The 19,614-nt window shown below is 41.4% G+C and overlaps 1 protein-coding gene across 1 annotated transcript; it reads left to right on the forward strand.

Moving 5' to 3' along the window:
• Nucleotides 1-3,660: 3,660 nt before the first annotated feature.
• On the forward strand, nt 3,661-4,002 carry LOC138895637 (uncharacterized). Its single transcript, XM_070180347.1, has one exon. The coding sequence runs from the start codon at nt 3,661-3,663 to the stop codon at nt 4,000-4,002; it is 342 nt and encodes a 113-aa protein (XP_070036448.1).
• Nucleotides 4,003-19,614: the final 15,612 nt, after the last annotated feature.

Raw genomic sequence — 19,614 nt, forward strand, 5'->3', positions numbered from 1 at the left:
TTGAGGAGTGTCGTATATTAAAGGACAAGATTCAGACACTGATCGACACCAAGGTTATACAGGCAAAGAAAGCCGCACCAAATGTCCGTAATAACCCTCTCCCAGATGATAGGGGTGAGAGAGTAAATATGATAGAAACTGATGAGGAATTGGATCAGGGGGATCCATTGGACTTATTCGAGAGGGGGATACTCCCAAGACATCTCCTGTCACCCTCTCGCCGATTGTGGTACAAACTCAGGCACCGTTTGAGGTCAAGGTAGCTAAGCCCTTCACTGTGATGGTAGCTCCCACACCATCTTTTAAGTCTGATGCCATCCCATGGGATTATGTTACGGAGGCAAGAAGAAAGGGAAAGGTGTTGCACAAGGTATGACTAGAACTAGTAGAGTTTACACACCTGAGAATCTTGGAGGAACAAGCAAAGAAGCTGCATCTAAGCTGCATGTCGTTGAGACGGGCACCGACGATCTTTGGAGGAAGGTACAAGTAAGGAAATACTCTGTTGTTGATCACCTGAACAAGACTCCCGCCCAGATATCCATTTTATCACTATTGCAAAATTCAGACGCGCACAAGAATGCCTTGATGAAAGTGTTAAGTGAAGCCTATGTACCCGCCAGCATCACTAGTGGATAAATGGATAACATGGTCGGACAAGTACTGGAGAGTCATAAAATTACTTTCCACGAAGATGAGTTACCACCAGAAGGGTTGAGTCACAATAAAGTGTTGCACATCACTGTGCAATTTGAGGATAAGTTTATTTCTAGGGTCCTGATAGATGGAGGTTCGAGCCTGAACATATGCCCGTTGACCACTCTGAAAAGATTAGGTAAAGGCCTGCATGAGAAACGAATGGAAAGTATGAATGTGAAAGCGTTCGATGGATCTTAGAGAGCCACTATCGGAGAAATCAACCTTGATCTACATATGTGCCTCACCTGGTTTAATGTCGAATTCCAAGTGCTAGATATATCTGCCACTTACAACCTGTTGTTGGGATGACCATGGATACATGCAGCTGGGGCATTGGCTTCTACTCTGCATCGGGTATTGAAGTTTAAGTGGAATCATCAGGAGAAGATCATTCATGGAGACGTAAACAACCCTATCTACACCAACTAAACCGTTCTAGTCATCAAAAATATGAGGAAATTGGGAGGAGAAATATACCACCGCATTGAGAGGGTAAACACAATTGAGAAGGATCGATGGTGGAGCAATAATATAGAAAGCATATTGTTGTGGACGGGATATGAACCGGGCAAGGGTCTTGGCCAAAAGCTTCAAGGGATCACAGAACCCATACGACCGCAATATAATGGCAGGACCTTTGGGCTCGGGTATGAATATACCGTGCAAGAATATCAGGATTAGACACCGTCATGGCGCAGCAATTACTATCCGCTAGAACAACCCATACCAGCGATGCACCAGACATTCTGCCAGACTGACATGATGTGGGGATCCGAGGAAGACGAGATTTTGGCCGGTATGAGGAAGTTGTTTCTGAATTAGGAAGACATGGATTGAAGTGAAATTTTAGAGGAAGAGGAGGAGGAAGACCTTACTATTCAGACAGTGGGAGAAGGAGTTGTTCTTAAAAATTGGACCGTTGCACCATCCCGGGCTCGCCGAGTACCTGGATAGCCTGGCAGAATTAGCATGACTTGTTTTTAAATTATTTTTGAGCATTTAATACATTTTCAGTATTTTGTTTTGAAATAATTACCCGAGCCATCGAGTCATACTTGTTGACAGTTTTAAGCTTTATTAATGCATTATTGCTTTTCATATTTGTTATTATCTTTCTACATTATTTTCAGCGTAATTATTACATATCCTGATGAACCTACGACTGTGATATGTAATGAGACAATGCAACATAAGGACAATGATTCAGAAGATTTGGGAGATGATATAATACCTGAGGAAATTATCTAAGAAGTAGAGAATTTTGAGAACAAACCAAAGTCCAACTTGGAGGAAACTGAGGCAGTTAACTTAGGGGATTCTGAAACAGTCAAAGAAACTCGCATAAGCATTCATCTATCATTGTCAGAGAAGGAAGAGTATATCAGGTTTCTAAAGGAATATGAGGATATTTTCGCATGGTCCTATGCTGATATGACTGGGTTAGGCACATCATAAGCTACCCACCAACTCCATGTGTACGCCAGTAAAGCAGAAGCTCAGAAAATTCAAGCCAGATATGAGTCTGAAGATCAAAAAGGAGGTTACCAAGCAAATAAAAGCCAAGGTTCTTCGATTGGTCGAATACCCGACCTGGTTAGCCAACATTGTGCCGGTTCCGAAGAAAGATGGGAAAGTCAAAGTATGTGTTGACTACCGAGATCTAAACAGAACAAGTCCTAAGGATGATTTTCCGTTGTCCAACATATACATACTAATCGACAACTACACTAAGCATGAACTCCAATCTTTTGTGGATTGCTTCGCAGGATATCACCAGATTTGAATAGATGAAGAGGATGCCGAAAAGACAGCCTTTATCATACCATGGGGGATATATTGTTACAAAATGATGACGTTTGGTTTGAAGAATATTGGGGCCACCTACATGAGGGCCATGACGACCCTCTTGCACGACATGATACACAAGGAAATAGAGATTTACGTGGATGATGTTATCATCAAATCTAAAAGGAGTTAAGATCACATAGCAGACCTAAAGAAGTTTTTCGACCGACTTCGAAAATACAATTTGAAGTTGAACCCTGTAAAATATGCCTTCGGAGTCCCTGCTGGGAAGTTGTTGGGTTTCATCATCAGTCGCTGTGGTATTGAGCTAGACCCGTCGAAAATTAAATCTATTCAAGACTTGCCACCGCCAAAGAACAAGAAAGATGTGATGAGTTTCCTGGGATGCCTCAATTATATCAGCCATTTTATAGCACAATCAATGGTGATATGTGAGCCGATCTTCAAGATGCTGAGGAAAGATGCTACGACAAATTGGACTGAAGAATGCCAAAAAGCCTTCGACAAAATCAAGGAATATTTATCTAAAGTCTAAATCACCTGTGTTGGTCCCGCCAGAACTAGGAAGACCTCTGGTGCTATATTTGTCTGTGTTGGATAGAGCCTTTGGCTGCGTTCTGGGGTAACATCATGAAACCGGGAGGAAATAGCAGGCAATATACTATCTGAGTAAGAAGTTCACACCTTACGAGGCCAGGTACTCTTTGCTGGAGCGCACCTGCTGTGCTTTGACATGGACAACCCAAAAGTTGAGACATTATTTTTGTGCGTACACAACCTACCTCATATCAAGGATGGACCCGCTGAAGTACATCTTTCAGAAACCCATGCCTACAGGCAAGTTAGCAAAGTGGCAGATATTGTTAAGTGAGTTCGACATCATTTATGTGAATCAAAAGATAGTCAAGGGGCAATCATTAACCGACCACTTTGTAAAGAATCCCATAGACGGAGAATACAAACCATTGAAGACATATTTTCCAGACGAGAAAGTGTCGTTTGTAGTAAAGATATTACCGAGACGTAAGATGGTTGGAGGATGTTCTTCAACGGAGCAGCAAACTTCAAAGGATTAGGCATTGGGCTATCTTGGTATCAGAAATCAGTCAACATTATCAAGTATCCACAAAGCTCAGGTTCTCGTGCACCAACAATATGGCGGGGTATGAGGCCTGCATTTTGGGACTCAAATTGGCCGTCGACATGAACGTTCAGGAGTTGTTGGTAATAAGAGATTTTGATATATTGGTACATCAGGTACTAGGAGAATGGGCCACCAAGAACAAAAACATATTACCATACTTGCATTGTGTACAAGAGTTGATCAAGAGGTTCACAAATATAGAATTCAAACATATTCCAAGGATTCAGAATGATTTCGCAGATGCATTAGCCACCTTGTCTTCCATGATACAACATCCATACAAGAATTTCATCGATCATATCCCAATAGAAATTCATAAGCAGCCAGCTTATTATGCTCATGTTGAAGAATAGTTTGACGAAAATCCATGGTTCCACGATATCAAGGAATACTTGGAGAATAACCAGAGAATGCTACACACACTTAGAAGCGCACGCTTCGAAGATTGGCCAACTATTTATTTTAGAGTGTAGGAATTCTATATAGAAGGACTCCTAATTTGGGATTGTTACGATGTGTCGATGCGAATGAGGCATCTAGATTGATCGACGAAATACATGCCGGAACTTGCGTACTTCACATGAACGGTTTCATTTTGGCCAAGAAGATATTAAGATCAGGGTATTTCTGGATGACCATGAAGACAGACTACATCAAATATGTTCAAAAGTGTCACTAATGCCACATACATGCTGATATGATACGAGTGTCGCCCAACGAACTCAATGCAACGAGTTCACCCGGGCCTTTCTCTGCTTGGGGCATGGATGTCATCAGACCAATTGAACCCGTTGATTCAAACGGACACATGTTTATTTTGGTGGCTATAGACTACTTCACAAAAAGGGTTGAAGCTGCTTCCTATAAGGTTGTGACTAAGAAGGCCGTAACAGATTTTGTCCGGGATCGTATTGTTTGTTGATTTGGAGTACCTAAGTCAATCATTACTAACAATGGCGCAAATAAATGGAGCCGTAGAAGCCGCCAACAAGAACATCAAGAAGATATTGAGGAAAATGGTGGACAACTACAAGCAATGGCACGAGAAGCTACCATTTTCTTTGCTCGGGTACCACACCACATTTCGTACGTCAACTAGGGCAACTCCCTATCTACTGGTCTACGATACTGAAGTAGTTATTCCCCCCGAAGTGGAGATTCCCTCCTTAAGAATCATACAAGAGGCTGAGCTCACTAACGCGGAATGGATATGAAGCCGATATGAACAACTAGCTCTCATTGATGGTAGAGAATGAACGCAGTGTGTCACAGTCAACTCTACCAGAATAGAATGTCAAGGGCTTTCAACAAAAAGGTTAGATCGAGGCAATTCACACCGGGGAAATTGGTGCTGAAACGGATCTTTCCGCATCAGGATGAAGCAAATGGGAAATTCTCACCTAACTGGCAATGCCCTTACATGGTTCACCGAGTACTGACAAGAGGAGCACTTATACTTGCAGAGATGAATGGAGATATATTATCGAAACCTATCAATTCGGAGGCAGTTAAGAGATACTATGTTCAAGATTATGTTTACACTTTCTATTTGATGTAACATGAACTACGCTTGACCTGATTCCCGTTTAAGAGAGGATACGTAAGCAGCCATGTGAGTTCGGTCACATCATAATAAAATCTTTATTCCCTTCTATAGTCAGAAGTTGGGGCAAGTTTTCGAGTTCGTTAATCTTATTATGCCAAGGATCACCGAGAAATGCATTGCCGGAAGTATGCATTTAAACTGGGGTAGAATTTTGAGAAGGCTCCTCAAAATTCCGAGTTGGGGAGGTTGCAATGTCTCAAAACATGTCACAACCTCCGATTCAAACATGATTTGTTTTATGCATCATCACACATTTTGAACAAACTGCATTTTTATATAAATGATTTATCACAAATGCATATTTTCCAAAAAAATTATTTTCTGTAGTAGCCAGACATTACCCAGGGTGACTCGAACAAAGGCACGAACCAACCTTTCCCCCCAAACTCACAATTTTTCTTTGGATGCAGGCAAAATGGACATAACAAGCACGTCAGCAAATATATGCATATAAATACTATCTCCACACCAACAGAAGTCGCCAAGCACAAATGCGTCAAGCTAAGAATCATTTTTTCTCTCACATTTAATCATTGCTCTTCCCGCATAGCGCTAAACACTGCCATCATCATTGCACAAGGCTAAGCATTGCCTTTTCTTGCATGAGACTAAGCATTGTCTCCATTCCTTGCATAGGGCTAAACACTTCCCTCACCATTGCATAAGACTAAGCATTGCCTTTCCTTGCATGAGACCAAGCAGTGTCTCCATTACATTACATGAGGCTAAGCATTGCCTCCATCATCGAGGCTAAGCATTGCCTTTCTTCGCATGAGACTAAGCATTGTCTCCGTCCTTTGCATGAGGCTAAGCACTGCCTCTGTTATTGTATAAGGCTAAGCATTGCCTTCCCTTGCATGAAACTAAGCGTTGTCTCCGCTACATTGCATTAGACTAAGCATTGTCTCCGTTATTTGCATGAGGCTAAGCACTGCCTCCATTATTACATAAAGCTAAGAATTGCCTTCCCTTGCATGAGACTAAGCACTATCTCCGTATCATTTCATAAGACTAAACACTGTCTCCATTCTTTTCCATGAGGCTAACCACTTCCTCTGTCATTGAATGAGGCTAAGCACTACCTTCATTCACATAGGGTTAATCACTGCCCTAATTATCTGCATAAGTCTAAGCACTGCTCTCATCTCACACAAGGTTAAGCACGGCTTCTCTTCATTCTCGCATGTGGCTAAGCATTGCGTATTTCCTCTATCGAATGATCAACATCACCGTATCTTTGCATTTCATGGGCTGAAACACCGCCACATTGTCCGAAGGCATCATAGTCTGAAGGCGTCATCCTCATAGCCCGAAGACATCATGCCATGGCCGGAGGATCTCTCAAAATTGCATATCATTATTCAAAGGCATAATAGTCCAGAGGCACCATCATAATGGCCCGAGGACACCATTTCATGGCCTGCAAATCCCTTATCATACACTTCATGGCCCAGGACATCATGGTCTAAGGACATCATCCTCATCGTCCAAAGACAACTCTCATGGTCCTAAGGGAATTTGCATCATGTTTAAATTTTCGCAATAACCCCATATATTTGCATGCATCGTGTTTTAATTTTTGTAGGTAACTCAGGAGCTAACTGTTCTACAAACAGGAGTGATTCTCGCTCCGATTTCCGTTCACAATGTTCACATCCTTCGATCATCTCAAACGTAATCGATGATCAACAATTGATTACCCTTTTGTCATGTAACCGCTCAAATACTTGCCTTATATATCTGTAACGTTCAAATTCACATTCATAGCTCCACCTGAAATTATCCGTTACTCACGACACCGTCATATCCAAAAGAGCCTCTTTCGAAACACACGACCACTCCAGTAATAACTCCATCAGTTTCGTTCGTCGTTGGAGCCTGAACTACACACAGACTGATTCCCGTAATACTATGGATATGTAGGCAACTCAAAAATCAGGGTTCAGCCCCCATTTTTCAAAAACGCATCATCCCACTCATTTTGAACAAAATTGGTCATCATTTTCTTTACCCGACAACTCTTTCATCATTCCCGGGTAAAGAAGGGAAGCTGTTGATACCCAATTTTATCCTCATATTTTTATAAATATCATATATACTCTCACAATATAATTTTTGCATCATCACCAATTTACAAGAGTTATATAAGTATTTTGAATAATTGTTTATGATTTAATCCTTATCTATTAATTTAAAATATTAAGTTGCAAAAATATTATTTTTATATTTATTTAACTATTTTATTAAATTATTTTTCCCTAAATTACTTGTATTTAAAATATAGCCTAATCACAAACCATCTTTCGGACCAAAAGCAGGCCCAAATTCTCAACCCACTTCTTTGATCCCTCGGCAGCCCAAACCAAACAACCCTTTACTAAACCCGGTCGGTACCCATTTTATACGACCTGCCCACTCTTCCTTTCATCCTAGACGTTGATCTCAGAGATCAACGACTCACAGCCTGCCTCTCATATTTAATTAACCCGCCCCAAATCCTAATCCCCACTCCCCACCTAACAGCCACCCCAAACCCTCTTGAATGTTCTCTCGTCTCTGAAAGAAACCCTAGCAACCGCCTTTAATTCTCTTCGATTCCAACCTAAACATGGAGTCAATCCATGATTTACTTACCTATTTTGAGGTACTACGATGGTGTATACGCGTTTGTGGTGTTACTTAAGTTCTTGCCTTATTTTTGGCAAGAACTATCTTCCGAGATCTGGATTGGTCAACTTTGATTCTGTGGGGATTTGGACGATGTCTATATACATCATACAAGGAAGGATCCTTGATTCTTGGTTCAATTCTCATACGTCTGGACCCAACTAGGGTTTGAGAATCTCCTTCTCCTTTGCCGATTTTGAATTCATGCGATATATTCTTTCCTTCTTTGTGTTTGATTGATAATTTTCCATGTTTGTCTGCTTAATTTGAACACTATATAAACCCTTCCCCCAAACCCCTAATAAAGACCTTAATCACTGAAATTACCACCATTCTCTTATTTTCACTTGTCTTATACTACTGTCTTTTGGCTGGCTGAAAGCCAAGGCCATCGAAATTCGATTATCAGACCTTTCTTAGTGTAAGCATAGCTCCGGGTTCATTCGAAGCCCTTGGGAACTCTGATGCACTGAGATTCCTGGGTTTTACTACTCGTCTTGCTAGTGACGTTTTAGACATTGCTGAAATTGTTCTTCTTGTCTTCTTGTTTGTCAATTAGTAACAGGTAAGTACCTTTGGCCCTTACAATTTCATTCTTTTTTCATTTAAGTTCCTGCTTTGTGTATTTATGTCCCTAAAATGTTTGTGAATCAACATGTTATTATTCGTATCCTTGTGTGCTCTGAAGTTATTCTTGAGGCTCTATACTTCTCTAGAATCTGAACTTGCCTAATTTTTAACCTTGATTCTGGCTCTCTTAAGCATGGTTACCCTAATGTGTGTGTTCGAATGCTTATTACCTGCTATTCTTCCTGAGTTTATCCCCCTACTTTGTTCTGCATCCTTGTGATAGACCAACTCATGTGTTCTAATGTATCTAATACTCTACTATGACCAATTCCTAACCATGGTGTCAACCAATTGTGAGTTGTAATGTATGTTACATGCCTAGTTCAATCCGTGTTGTTTAATACTACTTATAGTCTATAGGTTGAGATGAAATATCTAGCCTTTATGTGACAATTTAGTTCTTAATGTGTCTTTGCCTATTATGAATTCTGGCTTTACTGAACTTGTTTAGTCTTCTATGTTATGCTGATGCTTGTTGTCAATCCTGAGTTTGCCTTTCTGCCCTGTTCTGGGTTGTTATGTCAACCAAACTCATGCTTAGGAAGTAATTTAATTCATGCTTAACTTGTTTCTCTTCTGGTCTTGCTGTTCATGAGGACCTGTTATCATGCATTTGTGTGTTTGCTGACATGCTCGATCCTGTATTCCTTAGTACGAGTTAAAACCTTAGGAATAAACCTTATAGCTGGCCTTCTTTCACCATATATGGCCAAATAGTATTAGATTTGATGCTTGTTTCTCTTTTTGATATGACTCTTGTATTGTGATTAATGTTCAGCATGATAATTTTCTCCTGTTAAGTAATTGCTCGACCATGAATCTATATTGTTAGTTTCCATGTTAAACTTACTATATTGAGGTTGTTCTCTATTGACCCCTTAGATTTTATGATCAGATCCCCTGTTTGAGAGTTGCCTTAGGCTGTTTTTGACCTTGTTATTGTTTGCTATCCCATGATGATCAATCATGTCCCTTAACTTCTAAAATGCAAGCATGAACTTGCCTTGTGTGTGCCCTGCCAGTATGTCATGTGATTTTGTCTATATGTCTTAGTGAGAATTAGGGTTATAGTCCTAAGAACTAAGTGTGTGGACTTCCTACTCTGTTAATTAATTCAACGTATAATTTGTTGCTTGTGTGGTCAAGTTTGACATCTAATGGGGAGGCAAGTCATTCGTTTGGGCCTGATGTTTGTTTATTATGCTGTTGGACTTGGTTATTGAATTCAGACTTACTATAATGTTCTTATGAACTGGGAATTTGGGTCTACTGGTCGTATGAAAGAAAGCTGCTGAAGGCCCAGAAAAGCACTGGGTTATTTTGTATTGGGCATGTCACTGTTCTATTGGGCTTATAGTTATTTTCTTCTGTAACTGTTCATATTTGAGTTTCTATTATTCCATTTGGGCTGTGATAACTTGTAATAACGAATAATGGGGAAATCAATGAAAATGAGGCTGGGGTATTCTGATTCTCGCATGAACGGGTAAAAAACTTGCCTCTAAGATTTAACTGTCTTGTCTGATATTCATTGACGTGTTCCTATTCTGTACACTCATAGAAATCATGCTTATAGGAAATCGCACACACTTCACTCAAACTATCTAAAGCATGTTTAAGTATTTGCTATATTTGTTTCTAGGTTTACTATTGTACACACTTAGACATCATGCCTATAGGATACAATAACACATATTTTGCTAATGCCTATCTAGATACCATGTCTATAGGGTTTCAATTAATCAATCAATCAATTGCTTCTATTGCTCTTAGTACGCTGCTCCTTTAGATATCATAACTATAGGATTTTAATCAACTAATCAATTACTTTGTCACTTCGTCGCATTGCCACACTTAGATGACATGACTATAAGGATGAGGTATTATAAAATCAATTTCAACTCTTAACTACTAGAAATCCTGCCTATAGGACACTTTCACTTACCTAAGAGACGTGTCTATAAAATCAACATTGGTAATTCAAAATTCTAGGATCATTTCACTACCTTATTGCGCAAATAATTAGAGATCATGTTTATAGGACTTACAATGATTTTAATCTCCTATGCGTTAGTCTAGAAGCTGCAGTACTGCCTGCATAATACCGGAAATCAGAATCACCTAGAAGCCAGGCCTATAGGACTTAATGACTCTAAGTCTTAATTCTGAAATTGTCTACTTTCTAATATAAGAATCTGCCAGCGTGCATTTGTTGCTTATGTGTGGAGGCTAACTTGAGCCACTTATTGCCTTTATGTGCAGTCCTACATGTTTTGAATGCGCGCCTAGTTTTATCATTTTTGATCACCCTAAGTAAAGTCTAGAGCCACCTAAATAGTAGGTCCAAATCCTTCTGGACCATAGGCATGGGACGGGTAGTGCACACATAGGACACGACCTAGAATTGAATTAGAACGCCTTTAGGTAAATAATTTTAACATAGTGAGCGGGTAGCAGAAGATGATAGTCTCCTGAATAATATGAGCAACCCCTACCCTAAGGGAGTTGCAAAGTATTATTTATGTTGCACGAGGTGATCCTTTAGGCTAAAAAACTTAGGACCCTCCTTTCTTTTATATGTTTATTGTTCATCAAATATAGACCAATGCAGTTGTATCCTCTAAACTTGTACTGATTATTTATATAGTTTAATTCTTATGATGTTTTCTTTACACTTGTTATAGACCTTCAAACTTCTATTATAACAACTCGATCGTCCGTTTTGAGTGTATTATCCCCGATCCCCTATTTACTGCTTTCCCCGTATCTGTTAATGTGTGACTTACCGGGAGGTCTTGTTTTTGGTTTCGGAGTGTTTTGGGACACGTAGTCCCTAAAATAGAAGCTTAAGTTTTAGAATTTTGACTGTAGTTAGAACTGTATGAAGACGACTCCAGAATGGAGTTCTGTCGATTCCGTTAGCTCCGTTGGGTGATTTTGGACTTAGGAGCGCGTCCGGAATATGATTTGGAGGTTCGTAGTAGAATTAGGCTTGAAATGGCAAAAGTCAAATTTTTGGAAATTTTGACCGGAAGTGGACCTTTTGATATCGGGATCGGATTCTAATTTTGGAAGTCGGAGTAGGTCCGTAATGTTGAATATGACTTGTGTGCAAAATTGAGGTCAATCAGACGCGATTTGATAGGTTTCGACATCGATTGTAGAAATTTGAAGTTTCAAGTTTATTAAGTTTGGATTGGAGGATGATTCATGTTTTTGTTGTTGTTTGATGTAATTTGAAGGCTCGACTAAGTTTGTATAGTATTTTAGGACTTGTAGGTATATTTGGTTGAGGTCCCAGGGGTCTCGGGTCGATTTAGAGTGGTTAACAGGATCATTTTGGACTTAAGAGAGATAACAGATTTCTGGTATTTTTGTTACAGACTTTTCTTCATCGCGTTCGCGAGAGATGTCTCGCGATTGCGTAAGGCATTTGAGAGGCCAACTGGAGTTGTTCTTCGCATTCGTGAAGATGGGGACGTGTTCGCGAAGGTGTGGTATGTGTGTGCATCGCGAATACAGGAGTGGTGTCGCGTTCGCGAAGAGAAGTGAGGTAGCTGGGGACCCCAGGCCCTTGGTCTACGCATTTGCTGGGCAAGGGCCGCGTTCGCGAAGGGTAATGTTGGTAAAGCTTCACGTTCGCGAAGCTACGGTCGCATTCGCGAAGAGTTAAGTTGAGGGGCAGGCAGATTGGTCCGCGGGAACGCGAGAGGGTGGTCGCGTTCGCGATGAAGGTGCATCTGGGCAGATTTAAAAGATTAGAAATGAGGGTTTCGAGTTCATATCATAAAATTGAAGTGGGAGCTCGTTAGAAGAAAATTTTTAGAGAGATTCTTGCGTGGGTATTTGGGGTAAGTGATTACTATCCAATTTTCGTCAAATCCCATGATTATACCTTTAATTCCACCATCTAATTTGTGATTTGGGGTGAAACATTTGGGAAAAAGAGGAAGAATTCTTGAGTTAGATTTTTGAGGTTTTGAATGGGATTTTATTAGTGGATTTGGGTTATTTGATATGGTTAGACTCGTGAGTGAATGGGCTTTCGTGTTTTATGACTTTTGTCGGATTTCGAGACGTGGGCCCACGGGCCGGTTTGAGTCGATTTCAGAGTTTGGCTTACAATTTCGTATTTTTCTTGTGGAATTAATTTTTTTAGCCTATATTAATTATATCGTGCTGCTTGTGGCTAGATTCTGGGCGTTTGGAGATTGATTCGAGGGGTAAAGGCCTTGCGAAATAGGATTTTGCGCGGTTTGAGGTAAGTAATAGTTTTAAATCTGATCCTGACGGTATGAAACCCCAAATTATCAGATTATGTGAGTATTTTAGAGGTAACGCACATGCTAGGTGACGGGCGTGTGGGCATGCACCGTAGGAATTGGGACTTGGTCCATTCCGTGAAACTGTAAAGTTGGATAACTTGTTGCTAGCTATATGCTCTCCCTGTGTTATAGAAATTTGACTGCAAATCATGTTAGAAATCATGCTTAGGCTATGTGATGGTGCTGTTGGGACCCACAGAGGTCGCGTACTTGTTGAATTACCTGCTAATTGCTGTTTTATACTCCGTCATGGTTTTACTTGCGTAACATATCTCAGCCTCTTCTTGATTCTTGTTGATACACTATGTTATCTTTGTTTGGGCCGATCTTTGTGATTTCCGAAAGCCCGAGAGATTAGAGAGGTTGATGACTGAGTGAGGCCGAGGGCCTGTCTGTGAGGTATTGATACTATGGCACGTGAATTGTCCGTGCAACACGTGAGTTGTCCGTGCGGAAATAGTGCTTGGGCTGAAAGGAGCCCCTCAAGAGTCTGCACACCCCCAGTGAGTGCAGATACCTATTGAGTGTGAGTACTGAGGGCTGAGAGCCGAGTGGTTTGAGTTGTTGTGACGAGTTGAGTGACTGTTGCCCTGAGAGGCTGTACTTGCCTTTTCATTTATTGATGGACTTAGTTGCTATCTGTTATTGTTGTGAAATTCCTGAAGGATTCTATATCTAGATTACCTTAACTTTAACTGTATAAAACTGATTGGACTTAAACTGCCGGATGTGAAAGCATGTCTATTCTTTGCTGGAATTATTGAAAATGAACTATAATTGTATAGCTCGTCACTGCTTCTCAGTTCCTTATTTATTTCTGTTACTTGCTGAATTGGTTGTACTCATGCTACACCCTGCACTTCATGTGCAGATCCAGGTGTGTTTGATCACGGAGGTCACTGAGTTTGTGCGCGATCGAGTACCGGAGACTATGAGGTAGCTGCCGGCGTCCGCAAACCTTGTCTCTCCTTCTATGTTTTTTTTCTTTTCTGTATTGATACTTAGACACTATTTTTATTAGACTAGATATCTAGATGCTCATGATTTGGTGACACCCCGATGTTTGGGGCTATCTTTCCGCATTTTATTTTGAATTCAACTTCGGTCTTTGTAAAACCATTTCTGGTATGAAAAAGCTTTGAATTATCTTTAATATGAAATATAGAAGTATTTTGAAAGGTCGTCTTGCCTAGTACCATCGATAGGCGCCATCACGACATGTTAGAGTTTTGGGTCATGACCAGTTGGTATCAGAGCCTAGGTTACATAGGTCTCATGAGTCATGAGCAGGTTTAGTAGAGTCTTGCGGATCGGTACGGAGACGTCTGTACTTATCTTCGAGAGGCTGCCGAACCTTTAGGAAATTTCACATTCTTGAATTCTTGTCGTGTGAATCTTTTGATTCTGGTAACTAAATTTCTGTTGTTCTAATTATCTCACAGATGGTGAGGACGCGTACTACCGGGCAGGATAGATAGCCACCGGTACCACCAGATAGGGCCACGAAAGGCCGAGGTCGCGGTAGAGGCCGCGGTAGGGGCAGAGGTGCAACTCGCACCGCAGCTAGGGCAGCACCTACAGATCCGCCAGTTGCCCTAGTTTAGGAGCAGGCTCTAGTTGTAGATGAGCCTGTGGGACTAGCTCAGGCACCACCCGTGCCCATTTTGATTCCAGGCCTTCAGGAGGCCTTAACTCAGATTCTGACCGCGTGTACCAGTCTTACTCAGGCGGTCTCTATTCTGGCCGCAACAACCACTTCTCAGGCCGGGGGAGGTGCTCAGACTCCTGCCGCCCGCACACCAGAGCAGGTGGTACAGGAACTCCAGACACTGGGGGCACCACCAGCCCAGCCGGTTGTAGCTGCTCAGGACTATGTAGTCCCTGTCATACTTGATGATGAGCAGCGTAGATTAAAGAGGTTTGGGAGACTCCAACCTCCATCTTTTAGTGGTACCAAAGGAGAGGATGCACAGGGCTTCTTGGACAGGTGTCAGAGGATACTCCGTAGAGCAGGTATTCTAGAGACCAGTAGGGTCTCGTTCACTACTTTTCAGTTCTCTGGGGCTGCCTTCAGTTGGTGGGAGGCTTACGAGAGGTGTAGGCCGGTCGGCGCAGCACCCCTTACCAGGCAACAGTTCTCTAGTTTATTCCTGGAGAAGTTCATGCCTCAGTCCTGCAGAGAGGAGCTGCGCAGGCAGTTCGAGCAACTTCGTCAGATTGATATGTCCGTGACGCAGTATGAGATGAGATTTTCAGAGTTGGCCCGTCATGCTATCTGGTTGGTTCCCACAGACAGGGAGAGGATCAAGAGGTTCATAGATGGCCTCACTTTTCAGCTGCGATTGCTTATGACTAGAGAGAGAGTGTCTGGTGCTGCTTTCGATGAGGTTGTTGATATTGCTCGTCAGATTGAGATGGTTCGCAACCAGGAGCAGGTTGAGAGGGAGGCCAAGAGGCCTCGTGACCAGGGTGGATTTGGCGGTGTTCCTTCTGGGGGTCAGTTCCAGCACGGTAGGGATCGTCCATTCCAACATGTTCAGACGGCTCGCCCAGTCCACCGTGGTGTATCATCTGGCCACGGGTCACACAGTCATCAACATGGCCAGTTGTCGTTCAGTGCACTACCGGCGCAGAGTTCTCACCATGCCTCATCAGCTCAGGTTTCCACGGCTAGTTCCTCTGGGCATCAAGAGCAGCAGTTCCGTCAGAGAAGGGGTTGTTTCGAGTGCGGAGATTTTGGTCACATTAAGAGAGATTGTGTGATGACCCAAAATGTCATCTTTAAATTTAATAAGAAATTCTGTTTTCTAAGACCTCGAAAAGCACCATTTATCATTCCTCGACTTGCGTGTGCAGTCCGTATAATTTTTCGGAAATTGTTTATGTGAAAAATAGATTAAAATGGGAAATAGAGCTTTAAAATTCAAGTGAGTTGACCTTAGTCAATAGTTTTAGCAAACGGAGCCAGATCGGTGTTTTGACAGTTCCGGTAGCTCCGTATCGATTTGGGACTTGGGCGTATGCCCGAAATTTAATTTGGAGGTTCCTAACTCAAGTTTTGACCATTTAACAGAACTAGCAATTTAAAGGCTAAATGTTCCAAGTTTGACCACGGGGTTGACTTTTTGATATCGGAGCCGGAATCTGATTCTGGAAATTTGAACAGCTCCGTTATGTCATTTATGACTTGTGTGCTAAATTTGAAGTCATTCCGGATTTATTTAATATGTTTTGGCACGAGATTTGCAAATTGAAAGTTTAAAACTCAAAGTTCAAATCGGGGTGTGAATTGTAATTTCAGTGTTGTTTGATGTGATTTTAGATCCCGAGTCAGTTTTTATTATGTTACGGGACTTGTTGGTATATTCGAGCGGGGTCTCGAGTACCTCGAGAGTGAAACAGATTGAAATCGAAACAAGAATTGGATTTAAGCAAAATCTGAAATTTTGAGTTCTGGTGTAATTGCACCTGCGGAATTTTGACCGCAGGTGCGAGCTCGCAGAAGCGAGACTTCCATCGCAGATGCGGCCTTCGCAGGTGCGGCCCTTGTGCGCAGATGCGGACGTCGCAGGTGCGACATTTTGTCCGCATATGCGGAACCTCACCTGGCAGCCCCTTTTCGCAGATGCAAGATTTTTCTCGCAGATGCGAGCTCGCATGTGCGAGCCCAGGCACCGCAAATGCGAAAATACTGGGCAGAATACATAAAATCGGGTCTTAGTCATTTTTACTCATTTTTGAGTTTTGAGTCTCGAATTTGGGCAATTTCAAGGGGGATTTTCACGACTTTGAACTGGGTAAGTGTTCTTTATCATAAAGTGATTATATTTCACAAATCCATGTCTATATTCATCATTTATTTCGGATTTAGATGGAAAAAATTGGAATTTTTGTAAAACTTTCCAAAAACAAAAATTTAAGATTTGAAGGTCTATTTGATATCGGAATTGGACAAATTTGGTATGGTTGAACTCGTATTGGAACGGGTGTTCGGATTTCGCGAGGTTTTCCGGGATTTGAGATGTGGGTCCCACTGCCGAATATTTTAATGAATTTCAGATTTTTATCCGGAAAATTTGTAAATTCATATGAAATTAATTCCTATGATTCGTATTGAATATATCGAATTGTTTGTGAATACATTTGAAGCTTTTGGAGGCAAATTTAAAAGGAAAAGCTATGGTTGAATAATTGATTGGAATTTACAAAGCGAGATAAGTGTCGGGGTTAATCTTGACTTGAGAGAATAGAACCCTTAAATTGTTTGTTATGTGAATTGCATGTAAACGACGTATAGGCGAGGTAACGAGTGTCTATACGTCGTCAAATTAATTGTTTGCCTGCTTACTTAAAAAATCATAAATTATTTTTAATCATAAATTAATTATTACTATAATTGTTTCTCCCTTATTCTCTGCAAATATAAATTCTTGAATTCCTGCATTAATTGTTACATGCTATTTGAATTATGTGCCTTAATTGTTATTTGACATTTAGCATAATAAATATTAAACTGCGTATTTGCTCCCTCATTTCCATAATAATTTGCTATTTGTCATTGTTTGCCTCATAATTAAACCATAATTATTAGTATGCTTGTTGTCTCGTAATTTATATTAATTGTTATATTTATTGAAAAAATTTCTTCTATAAGAATTGGTAAATAAAAATGTTGGAGGAGCGGGTTACACGCCGCAACATGATTAATTATAATGAATATATTAAAGAATCGGGTTGCACGCTGCAACAGACTTATTAAAAATCAATATTGGAGGATCGGGTTGCACGCCACAACACACTTATTAAAAGTCAATATTGGAGGATCGGGTTGCACGCCGCAACACACTTATTAAAAGTCAATATTGGAGGATCGAGTTGCACGCCGCAACGGACTTATTAAAAGTCAATATTGGAGGATCGGGTTGTACGCCGCAACAGACTTATTAAAAGTCAATATTGAAGGATCGGGTTGCATGCCGCAACAGACTTGTTAAAAGTCAATATTGGAGGATCGGGTTACACGCCGCAACAGACTTGTTAAAAGTCAATATTGTGAGAGCGGGTTGCACACTGCAACAGAAATAATGGAAATGATAATTGGTTATGACTGCTGAGTTGCCTTCAATCATTATAAATTAATTACCTGATTTATTCCTATTATTGTTGTTGTTACTAATATTGCGTACAAGTTCATGTAAGTGAACCGCCTTAGCCTCGTCACTACTTTGTTGAGGTTAGGCTTAGCACTTACCAGTACATGGGGTCGGTTGTACTGATACTACACTCTGCACTTCTTGTGCAGATTTTGAAGTTGGTCCTAGTGACGTGCCGTAAGTTTGCTCGAATTTAAGCCACCACATGAGACTTGAGGTATAACTGCATGGCGTCCGTAGTTCTGAAGTCTCCGTCTATTTTAATTTGGCTGTGTGTTTATTTTCAGATAACTTTACTTTATTCAGATCTTTATTTGTATTTATTCTAGAAGCTCGTGCACTTGTGACACCAATTCTAGGATGGTATTTAGACACCGTTATTATTATGGATTATTTCAAAATTGCTTTCGTATTTTTTTTTTTATTAATACATTTAAAAATTATTTTAAAATGGATAATATTATTCTAACATTGGCTTGCCTAGCAAGTGAAATGTTAGGCGCCATCACGGTCCGAAGGTGGGAATTTCGGGTCGTGACAATTGGTATCAGAGCACTAGGTTACATAGGTCTCACGAGTCATGAGCAAGCTTAGTAGAGTCTGAAAGATCGGTACGGAGACGTCTGTACTTATCTCTCAGAGGCTATGAAGTTTAGGAACAATATCACTTCTTTCTTATTCTGTCATGCGATTTTATTCTATCATTGATGATTGAACCATTCTACTCTTATTCTCTCGTTGATTGTGAGAACGCATAATACTACTACCGATATACAGGGACCAGAACCCCCGGTGGCAACTATGGCCAGGGGTAGAGGTCGAGGCCGAGGTCATGCTAGAGGCCGAGGCAGAGGCCGGGGTAGAGCTCAGTCCAGAGCTCGAGCAGCTGCACCTATTGAAGAACCTCAGATAGACCTTCAGGAGGAAGTCCAGTTCAGAATGTACCAGTTGGACCAGTTCAGGTCCCGGAAGGATTCATAGCCACTCCAGTGCTTCAGGACGCTCTAGTCCGATTGGTGAGTCTTATGGAGGGTGTGGCCCAGAATGATACATTTCCAGTGGCACCAGCCGTCTCACAGGCTGGGGGAGGAGCACAAACTCCCACTACTCCCGCCCCGGAGCAGATGGCTCCCCAGAATCAGGCTCCAGCAGCCCCGCCAGTTGGGGTAGTTCAGCCAATTGTTACAGCACAGAACGGTGATAGGCCCGCCATGTCTTTGGAGGCCTTATTGAGACTAGATAAGTTCACTAAGCTCTTTCCAGTTCATTTCAGTGGTACACCTTCTGAGGACCCACAGGATTATCTTGAACGCTGCCATGAGGTGCTGCGGAACATGGGTTGATTTTGCTGTATTTCAGATGACGGGTTCCGCCAAGAGGTGGTGGAGAGATTATACATTGACCCTACCAGCCGGATCACCTGCAGTTACCTGGGAGCAATTCTCTCAGCTATTTCTAGAGAAGTTCTTCCCTATCACACTGAGAGAGGAATTCCGCAAACAATTCGAGCGTCTACAGCAGGGCAGTATGACTGTTACTCAGTATGAGTCCCGTTTTGTGGATTTGGCCCGTCATGCTCTCCTT

This window comes from Nicotiana tomentosiformis, chromosome 7 (genome assembly GCF_000390325.3).
Source record: "Nicotiana tomentosiformis chromosome 7, ASM39032v3, whole genome shotgun sequence".
In the NCBI taxonomy this organism is placed as follows: Eukaryota; Viridiplantae; Streptophyta; class Magnoliopsida; order Solanales; family Solanaceae; genus Nicotiana; species Nicotiana tomentosiformis.

What these genes read in the sequence shown, in the direction of transcription:
- LOC138895637 (XM_070180347.1), top strand. Translation starts at nt 3,661, where the DNA reads ATGGCGGGGTATGAGGCCTGCATTTTGGGACTCAAATTGGCCGTCGAC.